This window comes from Coptis chinensis, chromosome 4 (assembly GCF_015680905.1).
Source record: "Coptis chinensis isolate HL-2020 chromosome 4, ASM1568090v1, whole genome shotgun sequence".
In the NCBI taxonomy this organism is placed as follows: domain Eukaryota; kingdom Viridiplantae; phylum Streptophyta; class Magnoliopsida; order Ranunculales; family Ranunculaceae; genus Coptis; species Coptis chinensis.
In genome coordinates, this window is record NC_141459.1 from 97,655,373 (window position 1) to 97,674,635 (window position 19,263).

Sequence of the window (19,263 nt, forward strand, 5' to 3'; positions counted from 1 at the left end):
TAAAAAAAGATTATTGTGGATTTGTGGACTAACCAAAAATATTCTAGAAGCAGGTTAAAAAACAAAACCGATCCACGTGTCACAAATCTACTTAATTTCAAACTGGGCCCCAAAATTTCCTTTTAATTAAACCAAAATGAAAAACCTTCAAAAACCCCCTCCTCAACCAATCATATCACATTAAATGCTTATTAAAAAGTTATTGTGTGAAGCTTTGGATTCTTTATTTTAATAAAAGTGGTATTTAAAGGATGATGAAAAAGAAAGTTGAAAAAAATTAAAAAAAAATGGGTTGGAGTGGTTTTTATCATTTCATGCCAAAGGTAACTTGTTTATTTTATTATAGATAAAGGTGTTGAATTAAGTTTCCATTTTTCTTTAATCTTGGTTAATTTTGTTTGATTGTTGTTTTTATTTTGTTTTGTTGATGAGTAGGAAGAAGAATGGAAAGTGAGAAACGGATGAGAAGGGGAAGAAATAGGTTAATGAAAGTAATGAAGTGTCTTTGTTCAGCAGAAGAGTTACAAGTAGATGATATGGATCCTCCTTCGTCTGAGTCCTTAGCGACGAGGGACTATTCGTCTTCTCGAGCTGGTGAGAGTGAGCATAGGCCTGATAATGGGAACATTGAAGAAGCCGAATCTTCTCTTCGTGAGAGTGGTTGTTTGAACTATGAGGTTTGGATGTTTTCATGAAAACATTACATAAACGTTATTACTAGTATTTAACTTTTATCTCCCACCTGCTGGTTGGGCCAACGAAATTACAATTTCTCTTATGTATAGTTTATTGGACCTACAAATGGATACATAGTTTAAATTTTCTATATTTTTCTAAACAATGGTTCCAACTTATGGAGTACTTATCACATTCTTTGGAATGTATAGGAAGCAAGAGCATTGCTAGGAAGGCTGGAGTATCAGAGAGGAAATGTAGAAGCTGCACTTCATGTATTTGAAGGAATAGACATTGCTTCTGTGACTCCCAAAATGAAACTTTGCATTGCGAGAAAAGTTGAACGCCGTAAGCGCAGATCCCAAAGGGATGCTACCCCGTTGATGTCTATACATGCCGTTAGTTTACTCTTTGAAGCAATCTTTCTTAAAGCAAAATCATTGCTGGCCCTTGGGAGGCATGAAGGTATCTTTGACACGATTCTTTCACAGATTGTGCACATTCAAGTTCATTACTTACAGAGCTACAGATTCTCTTTATTAATTTTGTTACTTATAGAGCTGCAGTTTATCATCTCTTTGCCCTTTCCTCCCTTTCCTCTTTATATGTCCAGTTCCGAGTTCCTGGGCACCAATTTTCTAAAATATGTTGACCAACATCTTGTGGGTATTAGATGTCCTCGAAACAATGCAGAGGCTTAAACATTAGGAAGAATTGATTAGAGTACTTGTCCGTTGTGGATAATGGAAGGGTGAGGTGCATCCTTTGAATGACAACACATTTCTAACAAATAATGTTTTAAATAAAACAGTGCAATATTTTTTAAGCTAAGGGCATTGCTATTCTCTCATTCTAATTGGTTTTGCAGAAGCTGCTCAATCATGCAAAGTTTTACTGGACACTGTTGAATCTGAATTACCCGATGGGTTGCCTGAAAATTTTGGCGCTGATTGTAAATTGCAAGAAACGTTAAGCAAGGCCGTTGAGTTGCTCCCAGAGTTGTGGAAACTTGCTGGTTTTCCCCAAGAAGCAATCTTGTCATACCGGCGGGCTCTTCTCCATACTTGGAATCTTGAGGAAGAGACTATTGCAAAGATTCAAAAAGAATTTTCCATTTTTCTTCTCTATGGCGGTACCGAGGCTAGTCCACCTAACCTTCGTTCCCAAATCGAAGGATCTTTTGTACCTAGAAACAATATTGAAGAGGCTGTCCTTCTTCTAATGATCCTCTTAAAGAAATTTTCTTTTAATAAGATCAAATGGGACCCATCTATTATTGATCATCTATCCTTTGCTCTATCTGTGTCGGGCGAACTAAGTGGTTTAGCCGATCAAGTTGAAGGCTTGCTCCCCGGAATTTTGAATAAGAATGATGGATTCTACACTCTTGCGCTCTGCTATCATGGGGAAGGCGAGGATTTGGTAGCTTTGGAGTTACTGAGGAGATTGTTGAGTAGTAGTCCAAAGAACATAAAGGCTCTATTAATGGCTTCAAAGATGTGTGCGGAGAACTCCGATCGTGCAGAAGAAGGCGTGCGTTATGCTCACAGAGCTCTTGACAGTTTGCAAGGAGATTGTGATCAGTTAGTTAGTGTTGCCAATTGTTTACTAGGTGTCACACTTTCATCGCTGGCTAGATCAGTAATTTCTGATTCTGAGCGGAGTACAAGACAGTCCGAGGCACTCAAGGCACTCGAAGCGGCTGAGGAAACAATGAGAGATATAGATCCAAAAGTTCTATACCATCTTACCTTGGAAAATGCTGAGTTGAGGAAGTTAGATGTAGCACTTTATTATGCAAAGAAGTTGGTGAAGCTAGAAGCTGGATCCAATGTTAAAGTGTGGATACTCTTGGCTCGAATATTGTCTGCTCAGAAACGGTTTGCAGATGCTGAAACCGTTATCAATGGTGCTCTCGACCAGACTGGGAAATGGGAACAAGGGGAACTGTTACGAACTAAAGCTAAGCTTCAGATTGCACAAGGTCAATTAAAGAATGCGATTGAGACGTATACTCATCTTCTTGCTGTTCTTCAAGTTAAGAGTAAAAGCTTTGGCACTGGGAAAAGGCTTATGAAGGTTAGCTTGCTGATCGGTCTGCCTTTTTGTTTTCTATTAAGGCATGTTGCTATAAGTGCTGAATAATGAAAGATCTCTAGGTTAATGCTTCTGATTCCACATTCAACCAGACAAATCCAGTTGTTTTTCTTATAGCAACTATACCCTTATTAACCTACGGTCCATATCCGTCACAACTCATAACACTGTTTCTATATATGGTTTTTTTGCCTATTGCGTAATTCCGCGCTATGGTTGTCATTCCAATTTATTGAACTTGAACACAAACCTTTTAATGCTCATGATGCAAACATATTTTTGTCTCACTTTAAAAGTTGCGCCCCCCCCACCCCCCAACCCCAAATTTATACTATGTGACTTTTCAGGTGTCATCACCAATTTGTTATTGGATAAGTTTTGTCATTGTCATATTAGAGGTCCATATATTTCCATAAGAAACTTTTTTTTCAATGCTTCCTCGGTTGACAGTTGGCGACAGACTAAAGCAGCGCATAGTGCAAATTTGGACCGAGAAATTGATTCTTGTAATTGGAACATCCAAGAGAGAGTAGTCATGTAACATGGACACACCATATTTTAAAAAGAATCCATGTCGGATATATATCCATGTGTCCGTGTTGGACACATATTGTAAGTAATAAACCTCAATTTTTTCATATTTTGCCGTGTCAGCCACTTCGTATCCATGTCAGATACGGACACACCTACTTGTTTCAATGAGTTCTTTCTTTCTTTCTTTATCTATTTTTTGTATTTATTTGTTTTTTTTTTGGTTCTGTCCGTTTCTTTTATATCCAGTTCCCTGATGGTGCTTTCCAAATATAACTAGTTCTTACTTCCTGGTCCTATTTATTTTCTCAGGACAGCGGTAATCATGATAGAAGTTTGGAACTAGAGACATGGCATGATCTGGCTAACGTTTATACGAGAATGTCACAGTGGCGGGATGCTGAAGTCTGTCTCTCAAAATCACAGGCCATATCTCCTTATTCTGCTTCTAGGTGGCACATGACAGGTATATGGAACTTTCACTCTGTTATTCTTTTCTTATGATCAACTTGTAAATAATGTGGCTTAGATTATGTCATTACACATACCAAATCTATGCAGTAAAGGATAGACGCTAACTAAGCGCTGGAGGTGAGCCTAGGCAATGGGCTTAGGAGGCCTCTGGCGCTAGGCGATAGGGGTGAGTCTCTATCCTAAACTCCCATGTTCTTGTCAGTCATGTTTTTCGTTCTAGTATTCTATTTCTGCAATCGTTGTTACCGACTAGGCAACAACTACAAAGGCAGGCTTCCTATATTGGACACGAGGAAAAAGCCAATCAATTTTCACTGGTACCCGAACTCCCGGAGCCTATTTAGTTCTCTTTCTTCTATATTAGACGAAGATAGGGGATTCATGGATAAAATGCACGAGTTGGGTTTCCTACTTTGGTTTCTTCTGATGGTAAATGCAATGCTTAATGGTGTTCCTTATGCTGAAAGATCTAATACAAAATTTTCTTAGGGATTCTAAATGTGCACCAGATAGTGAGTGGTCTAGGCATTAGCTCTGCTGGGATGGGATAGGTGGCAATAGTGCTGTGATTAGAACTATCGGAATTTTCTTTCAATCCGGTGCAATCAACTCTAAGCTAAATAAGCATTTTTTTCCCTACAGTTTTTGGGAATTTTTTTTCCAAATTGTTTCCAAGATTGTTTATAAAAGACCTTCACGTTTGCATCTAAACATGCTTCATATGAACGGCCTCCTATTATTCTTTGTTTGAACCTCACTAGGATTTATGGACTTGTATCAGAATTTATTAGTTCTTTACAATAAAATGAGAAGAGGCAGAAATATTTCTTAAACGTGAGATGAGAAAGACATGGTGTCAGAGCTTTCCAAACAATTAAATGCAGCACATAGAGTACTCTGTCACTGTTTCTAATTAACTGTAGTTCAGAACTCATAGACTAACATTTAAAGGAATTTGATACTTGTTCTCCCAGGTTTGCTATACGAAGCAAAGGGACTCTACAAAGAAGCTCTTAAAGCATTTCTAAGTGCATTAGATGTTGACCCCGACTATGTTCCCAGCTTGGTCTCTTCAGCCGCCCTTCTCAGACGAAATGGCAGTCAATCAATGCCAATTGTGAGAAGTTTTTTAACAGCTGCACTACGTCTAGACAGAACATGCCCTTCTGCTTGGTATAATATTGGCCTGCTTTACAAAGATGAGGGTGGTGCATCACTGGTAGAAGCTGCCGAATGTTTTGAGGCTGCTGTTGTTCTTGAAGAATCTGCACCAGTTGAACCCTTTAGATGTCTTCCATGAGTACATAAAAATCTACACGTCTGTATACCTTCTTGATCATATTTTCAATAGTATACTTAAACATGTTAATGAAATCAAATGGAATAGGCAATAAATTGATGAAAGCATTTTTGTATATTTTTGCTTTTTCTTTTGGTTCTGTCCCACTACTTGAGCTCTTTGATTATAGGGTTAACTAGTATTACCCCCCTACTAGATGAGCCAATTAGGATTTCCCCCAACTAGATGGAGAAATTAGGGTCTTCTCCCTGAGTACACACAAAAAAAAACACGGTCAACCTAAGTTAACTTTTTTTTTTTTGTGTATTCAGGGGGAAAGACTCTAATTTCCCCATCTAGTTGGGGTAAATCCTAATTAGCTCATCTAGTAGGGGGGTAATACTAAAAGATCCTTGATTATAACTCAGGGTCTTGGTTAGATTAAAATTGGTTTGCGTACCGAGCTTTAGTTCAGATTAAGGTGATTCTCCAGTTTTAAAAATCTTTGAGCATCGAAAGTTTTGCCATTTCATTGGTACAGAGTTATCTTTCACATCCAATAAAAAGACCTTCGAACACTAGAGAGTAGAGAGAAACAACTACCCCCGACACACGCACACGCACACGCAAGGCTAGACAAATTTTAAAAAGGATGTGTTGCACAATTTGCATCTGTGTGCAACCGTCCGACACAAGCTTGCAGATTTGCATTTTTAAGTAACTTGGTATTATGCTATTATCATATTCAATTCTTACAAGAGTTAATAGAGAATATAGTCACATGCCTTCCGCACTCCATGCACAATAAGGATTTTAAGCAGTAAGCACGCGGCCAAATGGCCAATACGTAATCAGGTGACAGGATTTAGACGTCAAAATGTGCAAGTTGTGCCCTCACATTTTGATGAGGGACAAATGTTTTGAAAGAGATTAAAAGATACAGAGATCCTCAAAAGAGATAATAGAATCAAGAATAAAAATTAAAGTTTGAATAATTGTAGAAATTGAAAGAGAAAGTATTTAGATTTTTGGAGATTTGATAATTGGATCATTCTAAACAAACTACATTGCCTCTTTATATAATTAGCCCAAACTTGATAACCAAGAAATAAGCTAGACTTCTAAATCTAATTAAACTCAATAAAAGAAACTACTAATCAACTTACTGATTCTAAAAATATCCTAAAAATAGACCTTCTCATCCTGCATCGCATTTAAAGCATTCCACAATTAAGAGTGTGTAATGCCTGCTGTTAGTAGTAAGAGTAATATATAGTTGTGAGTTAATAGGAGCACAATCCAATTCAACAAAGCAACATTTTTGTTTTGGATAATTACGCATGGTCAATAAAACAAGTTGACATTTTATCCACCGCGGGTGACAGAAAATTTGATACCATTAAAAATGACAGTGCAAAGTAATTTGCATGACATTTGTGCACAGCGCCAAATAGTGGTACAGAGGCACCGTTTGGCATTCAGTGCACTAAAAAATAATACAAAAGTGATATCATAGTAAAGATACTGAGGCACCATTTGGTACATGATACAAAACTCTAGACGGTCACAACAGCAGATCAGCCTTGGCGGTCAAAAATTAAGCAATCTCATATCCATGCCTTGGCGGTAAAAAATTATGCAATCTCAGATCCATGCGCTATGCAAATCAACAAATGGCCATAGTTTTTCGTCACACAGACCGGGCCAAACGTAGAGTTTTGTGTACTGGTGAAGATATTTGATCTTAGTATAGTCCTCTGGCAGTTAGGAAGGCAACCTGAGTTCAATGCATTATACCATCATTCCGAAGCCAAGAATAAATAAATAAGCATGATTAAATTTCAGGAGAACATCAAGTACCTCCAGAACTACAAATAGTGCAAGAGGAGATCAGCTGAAGAGTTCTTTAACCTACAGCTCTGTCCAAGGTGAACGTCCCCAAAAACATATCTGAATGGCCACACGATTGTAAGAACAATCTCACCAGATATTGCTTTGTTCATAGTAAAATGTGCAACTTTGAATAATTTACAAATACGAGAATTTCCTAAACATGAATACTAAACAGGAGAGATCACATTCATGGTTAATAGGTTAAATGAGCAGAACATACTCATATCCTCATCGCTATCAATTTATTGGATTCAGGGATCAACTATTTGCAATCACAGGTGTTGGCATGTGCGTATGTGTGCATGTTTGTGTGTTGTGAGAGAGAGAGAGAGAGGTGACCTATATTCACAATGTTCAGGCCAGGCACACCTAGCTTTCCCATAATCCCAGTAACAATCCCCGTTTCTCAAAGGCCCGCGTTTAGCTGTTCAAGCGATATTCATATAAAGTGCATGTTCAATAAGAGTGAGAAATAAGTAAAGAAAAATAAATTAGGATTCACCTTTTGTTACAAACTTTGATTTTGTGCCACCATGAATATCGTGCCACATTTGGAGCCACAACTCTCGCATCAGAACGGGAGAACGAACGATATTCCTATGACTAGCTACATAAAGAAACAAGTTAGATAAACCAGTTGAATTTCTCAAGTTGAACAAGAGAGTTACTTGTCACAACAAGCAGTAAGCTGCATTGGAATATGCACACCAGATCCAGATACTAAAAGACTATGTTTTTAACAGGAAAATATACTTTTGAGAAACGACAAATGGGTTATGGTGAATAAATTTAAACTACTCAAATGGAAACCTAAACAGGTAAAGCCTCTAAATTTACTGAAGCAGAATAGCCATATTCTCACCCAGAATTGTCAATGTTTTGGTCTATCATGGCTAGAGGGCATGAGAAACTTGAGTGAACGGGAAGACTAGGGATAACAATTTCTCACTTTGTCTGTAGATGAGAGTCTACCATGGCTCGAGGGCATGAGAAACTTGGGTTAAGAAAGGGTTGTATATTGGGTTGAGAGGGTTTGTGTTGTTTTGTTTCCTTCCCTTGTATTGTAGGCCATCTCATTCTACATACTGTACCTTTTGATTGGATATGAAAAGACCATCATATGGTCTATTATATACCGATAATAGAAAACAAATTAAAAATTACATCAGAATCACCAATAGACATTGCCACAATTACTATATAGTTCAACAGACTCAAGAATAACTTGGTCTCTTTACACACCAATAAAACGTAAAAATTAACTGTTCTTTCGTTTGAATATTACGTTTTTCTAGACGAAAAACAATTCGTCTTCTCCAGCCCATCATGGATGGACTTCATAAGATGTATATTGCTGATATTCCTTTTTCTGGTAGTAGAGACTACTCTTACTTGTTACCATCTTCAAAATTTTAGTAGTTCATCTGATTGCATATCTAATACTGTGAGACTACTAAACAACAAACTTTAGTCAAACCTTTGCTGGAAGTTTTCATTTTCTTTTGTCTCCGTTAGTCACCATACGAGATGTTTAAAGCCGAAGACCTTATATATAAAATAGTTTGATTGATTTTAATGTGGCATCAGTATCCATCTTTAAATCCTAGATCAAGAAAAAGCTATAAAGGAAAGATTTATCTGGAGGATAGTCTTCCGTGCACTATGTAAACATGCAATCATCATCCTACCTCTGTCAATCTCCCAAATGGCTGTTCTTCTTTCTGGAAGACTTTCAGAATCTTCATAATAGGTTATGTACTTTACACGAGGGTCCCTCCTCGCCATATTTGGAACAATATCAGCATCGTGACGATGCTCCACATTCAGGTTCACTTGTACATCAGATCCATCATGCTCTGACTGCAGTTTTTAGCAAACTTCTTTATATATGAAACTAATATCTAAGAAGTCCATGGCTTAGGACAACAAAGAAGAAGAATCACAGAAATAAAAGTCACTCGAAACCAAGATTACCAAATGTACAGTCATTTGGTTCTTCAAACCACAAGTGCTTGAATTCAAGGTCAGTCATTGAGTAATAAAGTTGCAGGCAAAACTAATATTTTTAAGTGTTCATATCAAGATTCGGTAATTGGGAACAGAAGAAATGGGGCCACATGCTTATCTTGAGCCTAGTAGGTATCTTATAATTGTTATAAATTACATCAGAAGAACAGAACAGAACAGGATATAGAATAACCTGAAACTCTGATAGTATGGTAAGTTATATAATTTGTTTACCAGCCCCAAAATATTTTTATTTCTAAGCTGGCAATTGGCTTCATTCATACTTTAGATGAGCTTGTCAAAAATTAAAAAGAGAAAATTGTATCAATCTTAAACTCATATTAATATCAAAATAATAGGCCTTAGTCTTGGAAGTTGTGAAAAGATTCTAAGTCACTAATCCAACTGGTGCAACACATAAGAGCTTATAAAATTAATTATATGTAAACTATATGTGAACCTGTTGGAGTATTGAGTATACTTGTATGCTTGCTGCCAGTTGGACTGATGACTTCCTCTCTTCTTAAAAGTAAACAGTTAAATTAGATTCCTATTTAAGAACAATAAGCTCATAGGAACTTCCTAAACACAAACATAGGAACTTCCTAACCGCTTAAGAAAAAAGGAACTTTCAGACCCGTGCATACTACGTCAGATTATACTGTCATGCAAAGTCTTCTCATTTCAAACAAAATAATAATAATAATAATAATAATAATAATAATAATAAATCAAGGCTTTAAAGAAAAAACAAACTTTTCAAGGAGAACCAAATCCTAGAAACCAAGTGGCAAAACTGAAAATAAGACCAACTATCTCACAACATCAGATACCTTCAACTGAATAAGTTGGGAGAGATCTAACAGTGATACACGATACACGATACCTGCGGTCGATCAAAAAAAGAAATAAATATATGTGATACCTGAGGAGCCCTTGTTATGTTAACATTTGGCCCAAGCCAAGTCTTGCACCATGATAGGGAATGATATGGGACCTGCCAAGATTATTTTGTGAGCTCCAAGGGGAAAAAATTAATAATAAAAAAGAGTAACAAAAATATTTGAGTTTCAAAAATTGAGCACAAAAGAACAAAATTGCTTCCAAGCCTACCGTCTCATCCCCACTTGCAACTCCTGGATTCCCACTAACTAAATTTCCTGACCTGATCACAATTATAACAGGGGTATGAGATCACTAAGCAGTCAACATTTCCAGGAATACCTTGTACTAGCTATCTACGATTGACATGAAAATCTATACCGGAGCTCAGTTAAGTAATAGGGGTCAAAAGACACTTCAGAGTAGCTGACCCAGGGACATATCATGCACGCATAAACTTTCAGAAAAAACAATTACAGAAAGCTTTAAAAATTAATGGAGACAGAACTCTACGTGCTACAATAACTGTCAAGGTGGAAGATGTGTTTGGTACATTTTTTAAAATGTAAAAACTCTAAATACCATATCCATGTTACATGAAGTAAATAAAAGACGGAAACAAACTAAAACTACTCTATGAATAATTCGATATTACTAAACATATTTTCATAATGTGTGTTACACTCCTCATTCATATGTTTATCTCAGGTTTTTGTTAATGGTGTTTGGTTCAGGTTGGCAGCAGAAAATTTCACAGTGCTGGATAGAGGAAGAAAATAATTCCAAAATGAGAAGTCCCTAGTTGCTAGGAGAGAACTAAGAATATAATCCTTTTAAGCCTTTAACCTTGAGAACAGCGTTTTATGCATTGGCATGGCTCACAGCAAGAAGAAGTTGTAATATAGCCTTCAGCATTTTAGGGAAGGGCCTTTCTCTAAGGCAAATGCTTTGTTCAAAAAGGGAAGCACACATTTTTAAAACCAATTGGACTAGTGTATTTCCCACCCCCACCTCGGCGTTTAACATGTCACATTTATACTAAAGTAACCCAATCTTTCAAATATGAACCAGGTGGTACCAAAACTGGTACCAGATACTTCGTGAGTAGTTGGTGGACACTTTCATCTTCCTACCTCATGTATCATGTTTTACTTACCAGCTATTTCTTGTTTTGTCAACAGATATACTCAAATATGTTGCCACACATGCTTCTTTATATCACTTTATACAGTAGTACAAGAAAGTAGATGCTTTATATGTTGAATAGAGAACGTGATACTTTGCTTTCAAAGAAAAATTACTAGAAAAAAAATGTTGAAGATATAAACACCAGGTTCCTTCATGCCCCTAACTTTAAGGAAAAACTAATCCTCTTACAAAATAAATCATTAGTATGAAAACTGAACCTGTATACATATTAAATAAAACTCTTTAAGTATCTCTCAAGCATGTCTACAGATGTGATCTTGATATGATTGTTATCTAAGATTTACACTTGCCTAGAAAATAAAGCTCCTTCATTTTCATAAATGACATCAGTTATGATCCAGTTATCGGGATATGGTTTGCCACTTGGAGCGAAATAGTACCCGACCTGTTCATCAGTGTAAAGATACCTAAAGTATTAATCATCTGAATACTGTCTATCAAAAAACAGAAAATCCACAACCAATCCTACTTGATAAAAAAAAAAATCCAAACACCCAAAAGAGAATTGAAAAGAGCGACTATTCCGGCTAAGGTATGGTCAAAATTATGGAGCCACAATAACAAAAATCTTTCTCAATTAAAACTACAGCCCATGTATACAATGCATCTTTCAACTGTTGATTCCAAAAGATATTATAATTAATCTTTATCATTAGCACCCATGTTATGTTGATTAGTGGCTCAGCGCGTAGCACTCTTTCTAGATTGAATTTATAAAGCTAACCAATAGTTTGATTAGTTTCACACTAGCAATACGTTAGCTTCACTAGATGCCACATGCTCGAAATAAAAGCTACACTTTACAATTGGACATCCACAATCAGAGACAAGGCTTTGAAAATCGTTTTTCCTTATTTTTTTTCCTTTTCATTTCTAATTCTATTTTTTTTTATTATTTATTTTCTTTTTGACCGGTAATAGTCAAAGATAAAGCCAAGTAATGTAGGGGACCAAATTTCACTTTGCCAAGAAGATCTCTCGCCATTTTGATTTCTCTGCTTCCTTTCAATGAAGAGACATCTCATAATAGTTGTTAAGGGATCTGAACTTTGGGAGGCTTGTTCCTTTTATCGGAATATAGTTGTTAAGAATTCTTTTCTAGCTTGTGTTTTTGTTGACTGGGATAGCTTCTGGCCTCTTGTTGCCTTTGTCTGTTTTACTCTTGTCTGTATTGTAAGGCGATACCCTCCCTCACCTCTTTTATGAATGAAAAAAATACAAACTAATTGCAAAGGAAAAAAATCAAACACACACATATAACTACTGAAAATTTGCAGCACCCTTTGGTAGTGTGAAGAGGGTGAAAAAAAATCTAAGACTGGGAAAGGAGAATCTGGGACTTATATGAGCAAATGTAATATACTTCGAAAAAAATCAAACACACACATATAACTACTGAAAAATCTCAGATGTCTGTCAAACATCTGAGATCCAGGCTCAACTGCTCAAGTCCTAGAAAGTAAATTAGGTTGACAAACACTTTACCAAGAAGTAGTTAAAGGTTTAGTTCACTTGGCCACCTAAACACAGTTAAACAGGGATTATCCGGGTTTTAATTAAGGTTATGACCAATCTTTTTTGATGAACATGTTAGCCAAGCGAGGCAGGATAGATAGTATGAACTATAAACAATATAGATAGGAGGAAGCTTGTTGAACACCCCATCTTTACATCTGCTTTTTACAGCTTCTCACCTTTGTAATATATATTTAACGTAAAAATGGGCCGTACTAATGATACTCTGAGTATTCCAACATATTTTATGTTATTTAATTACAGGGATGACAGATCATATAAGCACAAAGAATGACACTCTCCTGAATTATTTAATTTTGTTTTCTAAATCTGCACAAGTCACGTGATAATAACTAGTTTAAAGAGTGAAAAAGTTACAAGATAACTTGAGAAGAATACTTGATCAATCACAAGGTCTGAGCGTATCAACAGTTAGAGTAAAAGATCATACCTCAGTCTTTGAATCTATTCCATATATACAGAATATGTTCTTCAAAGGTGGTCTATCCCATGGTGTAAGAGGATTCAGCACTGGATCATGATATAACCTGAAATAAACAATAATGCAAGGATAAGTTTGGAGATCCAATCAGAAAGTATTGTTTTTCTTATTCCATAAAGACCAAAGATCCGAAGGTATCAACCATATCCAAACGCTAGCCCTTGATCCAAACATCCAAGAGGAACTTGATTCGCATATCTTGGACAGATCATATAACGTAGAATGAAGAGGTGAAACTACGATTTTGTGAAAGGAGATGCAGAGGCCTTTGCATTTTGCAATTGGTGCAAAAAGGGGGAAAAAAAAGGAGAAGAACTATTCTTGAAGAATTTTTATTTTTAATATAGAAGATCTACTAGTTTACACAGTCATAAGCATAGTATAAAATATCGGGATATGGGTATTTATCGATACTCAATTTCTTGATATGTATTGTGGATATATCCCTTCTTTGGGGATATTTTACATTGTTTCATATGCAAATATCGTGGATATATCTAAAATATCAAGAAATATCGTGGATATTATAGATATTTCTTGATATATCACGATATATAATTTATATTTATTTGAAATATAATGGTAAATATTAAATAAAATTGTTACGTAACCAAAATATTGCCAAATATCCCCAAATATCACAATATATCTCAGAATATCGCCAATATCGTAAATATCGCCAATATTTGCAGTCTTATATATCTCTAAACATATCACGATATTTTGTACTATGGGCATAAGTGCCAAACAAGTTATGGTGACAAAACATATAAAAAACAAAAAAGACAACATACAGAATGACTCCCCACTGCAATCCAGAATAGAGAGCCCGGTCATTAGTCTACTTCAAAAACAAGAAATCAATATAAGAAAACACTAAAGTCATCCCTATAATTGATCGCGACCAAGACACACCGATGTGTCAGCTTTAATCACGTCACTGGAAAATCAACAAAAAGATGTTCCACATTCTAAACCTTAATCGCTTAACCAATACTCCCTTAGATTGGGGCAAAACTTACTCCCTTATTAAATAATAATGGTCACCCACCTCCAGATCCACTCACGTGCTTTGAACTCCTATCTACACTCTTTCAGAAATCACCCCCTGTTCTAGTCAAAAACACGACAGCAACGCCTCCCCCCCTTCTCTCCAACTTCACACACACAACACCAACAACCCGGAAAAAATAATTTATACAGAAATTAACTAGCCATCCTTCCTAAAAAGTTTTTTTTTTTTTCTCAAGAACATGACTTGGGGGGCGAGAAAACCCCTACCACTTTATTAAGTAATGAAGATCAAGTTACAAGGAAAGTGGAGGAGGTAAAAGTGAAAAAAAATGAATAAATAAATTATACTTTCTACCCAAGAAAAATATTCTCAACTTATTACAGAAATACAGACATAAGATCCCCAATCATTCTTAGTCTAACACGTCACAGATCAACGCCTCAACCCATTGATACCATTAATATTTCCCTGAGATAGTGAGATCTTTCCTAGAAAGAAACATTACTTTTATGTGTTTTCTGAAAAAGAAATATTTAACTTAATCGATGAAAAAAACAAGATATTTCTCTGAAAAAGAACAATTGGACTCTGGATTTTCCTCCCAATGTTGTGTTATTCACAAACATAATCGTATTATCACAAATCATGTCGTATTATCACAAAGCTGTCAAAGACATAATTTTAGTGTCATAATTCACCTCCTGGAGAAACAATTCTACGCCCAACGTCGGGAAGCTAATGCAATAGGAATTAAAGAGACTGAATGGAAGGTACTCACTTCTGTAGTTGATACAAGAGTTTTTCAGTAACAGGATCATAATCTTTTATTGCTCTGAAAAGAGTTCCATCAGCCACTTCCCTAGCAGAAAAGGATAGCTGAGTAGGGAGCCCACATTCCATGCCAGAAAGATTGCTCTGTGCTACTTCTGAAATTGATGGATAAGCATCAATGCCTGCAAATAGAATGGTACTTATAAACATTCAGAGGTACCAAAAATAAACTGCTTACCATTAATTAGATGCATAAGATCTTAAGATGCACCTCGCATGGAAGGGACTTCAATATTTACAATATTTGTCGGCCATCCAGAGTAATTAAGCCGAAATTCCATGTCATCACAGTGGTATTTGTGATTTCCCGTGCCCTTTCCCTCAAAGAAATGCTTCCAGTACACATTATCGGTCCTACAGTACTTCGAGAATGGCATCATCCATACTGCAGAACCATACGTATTAAACAATAGTCGAACTGTTCCCTGACGTATTGCAAAAACAATGTGTTAATACATATATTTTTCAATCATATCCACAATCTGATTCCAAAAGTACCAAGAAGAAATTGAAAGCAACTGGACCACTATTAGTAAGCAATAAGTGTGAACTTTTATGAAAAAGTAGGGCAATTTCTTGTTTTCTATCTGTGTTTTTATTGGTAAAGGTTCAAGCTGTTTTGAATCAGAAACTAGGGGAAAAAAGCAGGTGCCAACTAGCAAAGTCGGTAAAACCTTTGGGTGATGATACCAAAGGTCTGGGGCTCGAACCCCACCAGCATCAAAGAGTTACTGATCTCATTTAAAACAGGCCTACCAATAAAAAAAATAAAAAAATAAAAAAAACACTAGGGGAAAAACATCTTTAATCTCAAAAGGTAGGCCTCTTGTATATATAGATGATCGAAAATACATAATAAACGCAAGTCCCTGGGCAGGAGAAATATTATTCGATGAAAGAGGGATAAACTCAAACCATAGCACAATATCCCAGGTTCACAGTAACAGCTGCTTAAGCAGTTGAACTCTGGGAGTTGCTACCAAGAACTGGGTCCACTCTCCGCCAGTACAGGGAGGGGGGGGGGAGTGTGAATTGGATTCGAAAGGGGGATAAAAGATACATAGCACAAAATAATATAAACAAACCCACAAGGACACACACACAGAGATAACTAGATAAGTGAGTGAACAAACTCCACATTACAGAATGTGTACTTGAGCAGGCATATGGAGTACAAGTCTACAAGTCTCATAAGCATATTGTATGAAATGCAGTACAATACAGCCTTATGAGTTCAAGTCCAGGGTGAAACTCGAATGATACCATTGACTTATATAACGGATATACAACATATAAATGTTATGTACTGTGCTAAACCCAATTTAATAGTTTTTTACTCACTTACACTTTTACTTTGCAGACTGTGGGACGATCCATAACTTCATAAACATCATATCTTTGTTGTGCAAGTTTTCTTTCTGTTTATAACAGCCATTATGAAAGCCAAAGAGTTGTCACTGTGCCATATTTCCTACATAAGATGACCCCATCCTATGTGAGTATAAAGGTCTCTGAAAATTTCAACCATCCAAGACTTATTCTTCGGTAACCACTCAAGCAATTACAGAGCCAACTTAGTTCATACAAGCAGTATCCAGTCAAACAATCAGCTAAAACCTAAAATCAGTGTTTCGGTCAACTAATACAAGTCCTACTCTACTTCAAGGTCACATTTTCGTTAGTAAAAGTGGCTTAAAACTTATTCAATCCACGTTAGCTTGATCTTAAGCATCCCCACAACTTTATTCACATAATTCAACTTATCAACAAAACTGATTTTGGATAACCTGAACGGGCCTAAACGTGGTATAGAATAAATTGGGAAACCTTGACACAATTAGCAAACAAAGTAGAATGCATTTGATACGAGAGAGAGAGAGAGAGACCTCAGCAACGGGCAAGCCAAATGTCTCTCCAGAAAGTGCTGCTTTGACTGTTCCAGAGGAACCAAGAAGAGGCGCCCCTTAAAGCAAAGAATCACGACCTTATTAGTTATGGAAAATACCAGGAACTTGGAATTGATCTAATCTGGTTTTGAGAAAGACATACCAACTGCAAAATAGGCGTGTATGTGGTCATCGAGCCACTGGACATACTTTTTTGGAGCAATTTCTAGCTTCAGCCATTCCAAAAAGTATCGGAAGACATTGTTTCCCAACGAATGAGCGAAGACCAATGAAGGCCCCCCACGAAGTCTAAGGGAAGTTTCAAAGGTCAGTCTGCAAAAATTGAGAATTTCAAGACTAAATTCATATTTATAGTAACTATTACTGCATAGCTTCATGCTACAAAAAGTAGCATTTACTGTAGTGAGAATATTCAACATTTCCAACATCATGTACCAGGAAATACAGTTATTTTTGTAACAAAAAATAACACAACTACACAAACAAATTGTAGCTAGGGAAGTTGTATGCAGCAAGTGATAAGTGTAAGATATACGAACTTTAGCTTGTGAAAGTAAAGATCTCTCTCCTCAAGCATTGACGCTGACAACCTCCAATCATAGGGAGCAGCAAGGATTGCATTTGCCTCGATACCAAATTCAATGCACCATTTAACCCATTCTTTCCACACCGAAGAAAGAGGACCTGAATCACGTATCATTTTCACATGAGAATACTCCATCAAAGGAAACATATTTCTATTAAAGTGTGCAGTTCCACCTAGCATAATTATATGGTATAAGTTCCTTTTTAACTTATTTTTATGCTCATGATGACAAAAATCCCATTTTACAAACTCTATGTCAGGTTTCTTCCAAAGATCGTGCTTTACTGTTGATAGTTCCCTCACAGCTCATTACGACCACTTGTGAAAATAGACCAACTTCTGGAGAACAAAGCTACCTGTTATGTAACCTGGATCAATTTCAGTAATGGCTGAAAGACCACTGTCAGGTCGTGATTTGCATTCTGGGTGGTCTGTCTGATTGTAAGGATCCAGCACCATGCACTTGAGCCAACAATTTACAGCAGAAAGAAGCTGCAAAAAACATAAGCATACTTTAAGATCATCAATAGGACTGAACACGATCATCATACCATCGGCTCACTCTCATTCCAGCCAACAACAATGCGAATCTGATCAACAACTACAATATAAATTTTACTGAAATCCTTTTTTCCCCTTTATAAACATGTAAGGCACATATTTGATCAGTCAATTTCTTTGTTAAGAGCTAAGTGATAGATTTAATCAAAGCAGTCGCACAACATAGGGAGTGATCCGCAGCACTGAACACCGTGGCCAAACCTAATAAAAGACACAACAAATGCACATTGTTTTTCTTATTAATTCCCAGCACATCATCGTACCACAATATTCCATACCAATTGCTACACTCCATTTAGCTCAATCTTGAACTTTTTACGAAGTGCAAAACAAGAGAATGGGAAAGGTCTTTTATATTTCTTTTTATTGGGGAAGCGGGGAGTTTATAAATAGCAAAATGAAATCACGACAACAACTCATATACTCATTTCATAGTGATTGTTAGTTCACATATGTATCTAAAAAATGTATAAACAAATGCTGTTTCTACACACTTTTATAGTTGCACCATTCTCAAAGAAGGTCTAAAACTAAGAAACAACTGAAAGTATTATCAAAATATCAAATATTTAATAAAAAAATATCGAAACATTCATCATAAAGAGAGGATCTTTAGTATTATTTTTGTCTTCTAAGAAAGAAAGAAAGAAAGTTACTTTGGTGGTGTCAAGCCAAACAGAATCAAGAGGATTGAAATCAAAAGGAGAGTAAGGGCAGTCAAGAATGGACCAAGCTCGAAGTTGGGTGGAAGCATAACCAGGTATTATAATCCCAGATAGCTTAGAATAGTCCCCAGAGAACCCTCCTCCTCCTCCTCCTCCTCCATTTACAAAGCTTGTGTGCAGCAGAGTTTCAACAAGAAGAAATGAAAAAACAAGTTGACAAAGAGGAGAAAAGGGTGGTGGCCTGTTATGCTTACTGACCATTCTCTCTATAACAAGGGCAGAGAGGGAGAGGGAGAGAGAGAGCAGTTGTTCCTGTTTTCTGGTACACAGATAGAGACAGAGTGATGATTGGCTATTGTTGTTGGGCTTTTGGAGTTTTAGACTTTTAGGAAGGTCTCAAATATGGCCTTTTAGAGAAGTCCAATAGGAGTGGTATATGGGTTCGTAAAGGCATGTAGAGCCTAGATTTGACTGGTGTGATAAACTCATCTAAATTTTGAATAATTGTGTAACAATTGCTATCTTATCTAATAAGATAGGGTTTTTTTTTCTACAGGACAAAATTATAATAAAGGACGTCCAAATCTATTTGAGCATGATCTAACAATCGAGATAAGAGTTCCAATTAAAATTT

The 19,263-nt window shown here is 36.4% G+C and overlaps 2 protein-coding genes across 7 annotated transcripts; one reads left to right on the plus strand and one right to left on the minus strand.

Moving 5' to 3' along the window:
- Window positions 1–128: 128 nt before the first annotated feature.
- NPGR2 (no pollen germination related 2) lies at window positions 129–5,192 on the plus strand. The gene is made up of 6 exons (XM_086558369.1): window positions 129–323; window positions 436–677; window positions 888–1,140; window positions 1,544–2,754; window positions 3,616–3,769; window positions 4,752–5,192. Exons 2-6 carry the CDS (start codon window positions 444–446, stop codon window positions 5,075–5,077), a joined length of 2,178 nt encoding a protein of 725 aa, XP_086414495.1. The 5' UTR covers window positions 129–323; window positions 436–443; the 3' UTR covers window positions 5,078–5,192.
- Window positions 5,193–6,435: 1,243 nt separating this feature from the next.
- Window positions 6,436–18,971, minus strand: PSAT1 (phospholipid sterol acyl transferase 1). Of its 6 annotated transcripts, none has more exons than XR_015193570.1 (16): window positions 18,621–18,971; window positions 17,760–17,895; window positions 17,357–17,501; window positions 16,960–17,129; window positions 16,797–16,873; window positions 15,122–15,335; window positions 14,858–15,032; window positions 13,014–13,110; window positions 11,338–11,432; window positions 10,070–10,121; window positions 9,882–9,953; window positions 8,638–8,809; window positions 7,452–7,552; window positions 7,289–7,373; window positions 6,917–7,006; window positions 6,436–6,833 (listed from the first exon to the last, which is right to left on the minus strand). XR_015193570.1 is itself a non-coding variant. In XM_086558370.1 (16 exons), the coding sequence occupies exons 1-15, from the start codon at window positions 18,888–18,890 to the stop codon at window positions 6,925–6,927; spliced, it is 1,947 nt and encodes a 648-aa protein (XP_086414496.1). In that variant the 5' UTR covers window positions 18,891–18,970; the 3' UTR covers window positions 6,436–6,833; window positions 6,917–6,924. The 6 variants fall into 6 exon arrangements, 2 of the variants coding, with proteins under 2 accessions (XP_086414496.1, XP_086414497.1); XM_086558370.1 differs by having other exon boundaries at window positions 7,452–7,556; window positions 18,621–18,970; XR_015193572.1 differs by lacking the exon at window positions 8,638–8,809 and having other exon boundaries at window positions 7,452–7,556.
- Between the last annotated feature and the right edge of the window lie 292 nt (window positions 18,972–19,263).

Excerpts from the sequence above, each read along its gene's own strand:
- NPGR2 (XM_086558369.1), top strand. The coding sequence starts at position 444 with ATGGAAAGTGAGAAACGGATGAGAAGGGGAAGAAATAGGTTAATGAAA. Across the intron at positions 678-887 it reads GTGGTTGTTTGAACTATGAG|GAAGCAAGAGCATTGCTAGG; the intron begins GTTTGGATGTTT and ends TGGAATGTATAG. Across the intron at positions 1,141-1,543 it reads GGCCCTTGGGAGGCATGAAG|AAGCTGCTCAATCATGCAAA; the intron begins GTATCTTTGACA and ends TTGGTTTTGCAG.
- PSAT1 (XM_086558370.1), bottom strand. The coding sequence starts at position 18,890 with ATGGTCAGTAAGCATAACAGGCCACCACCCTTTTCTCCTCTTTGTCAA. Across the intron at positions 17,502-17,759 it reads TGATCCAGGTTACATAACAG|GTCCTCTTTCTTCGGTGTGG; the intron begins GTAGCTTTGTTC and ends TACGTGATTCAG. Across the intron at positions 7,557-8,637 it reads CATTTGGGAGATTGACAGAG|CTAGTCATAGGAATATCGTT; the intron begins GTAGGATGATGA and ends TTCTTTATGTAG.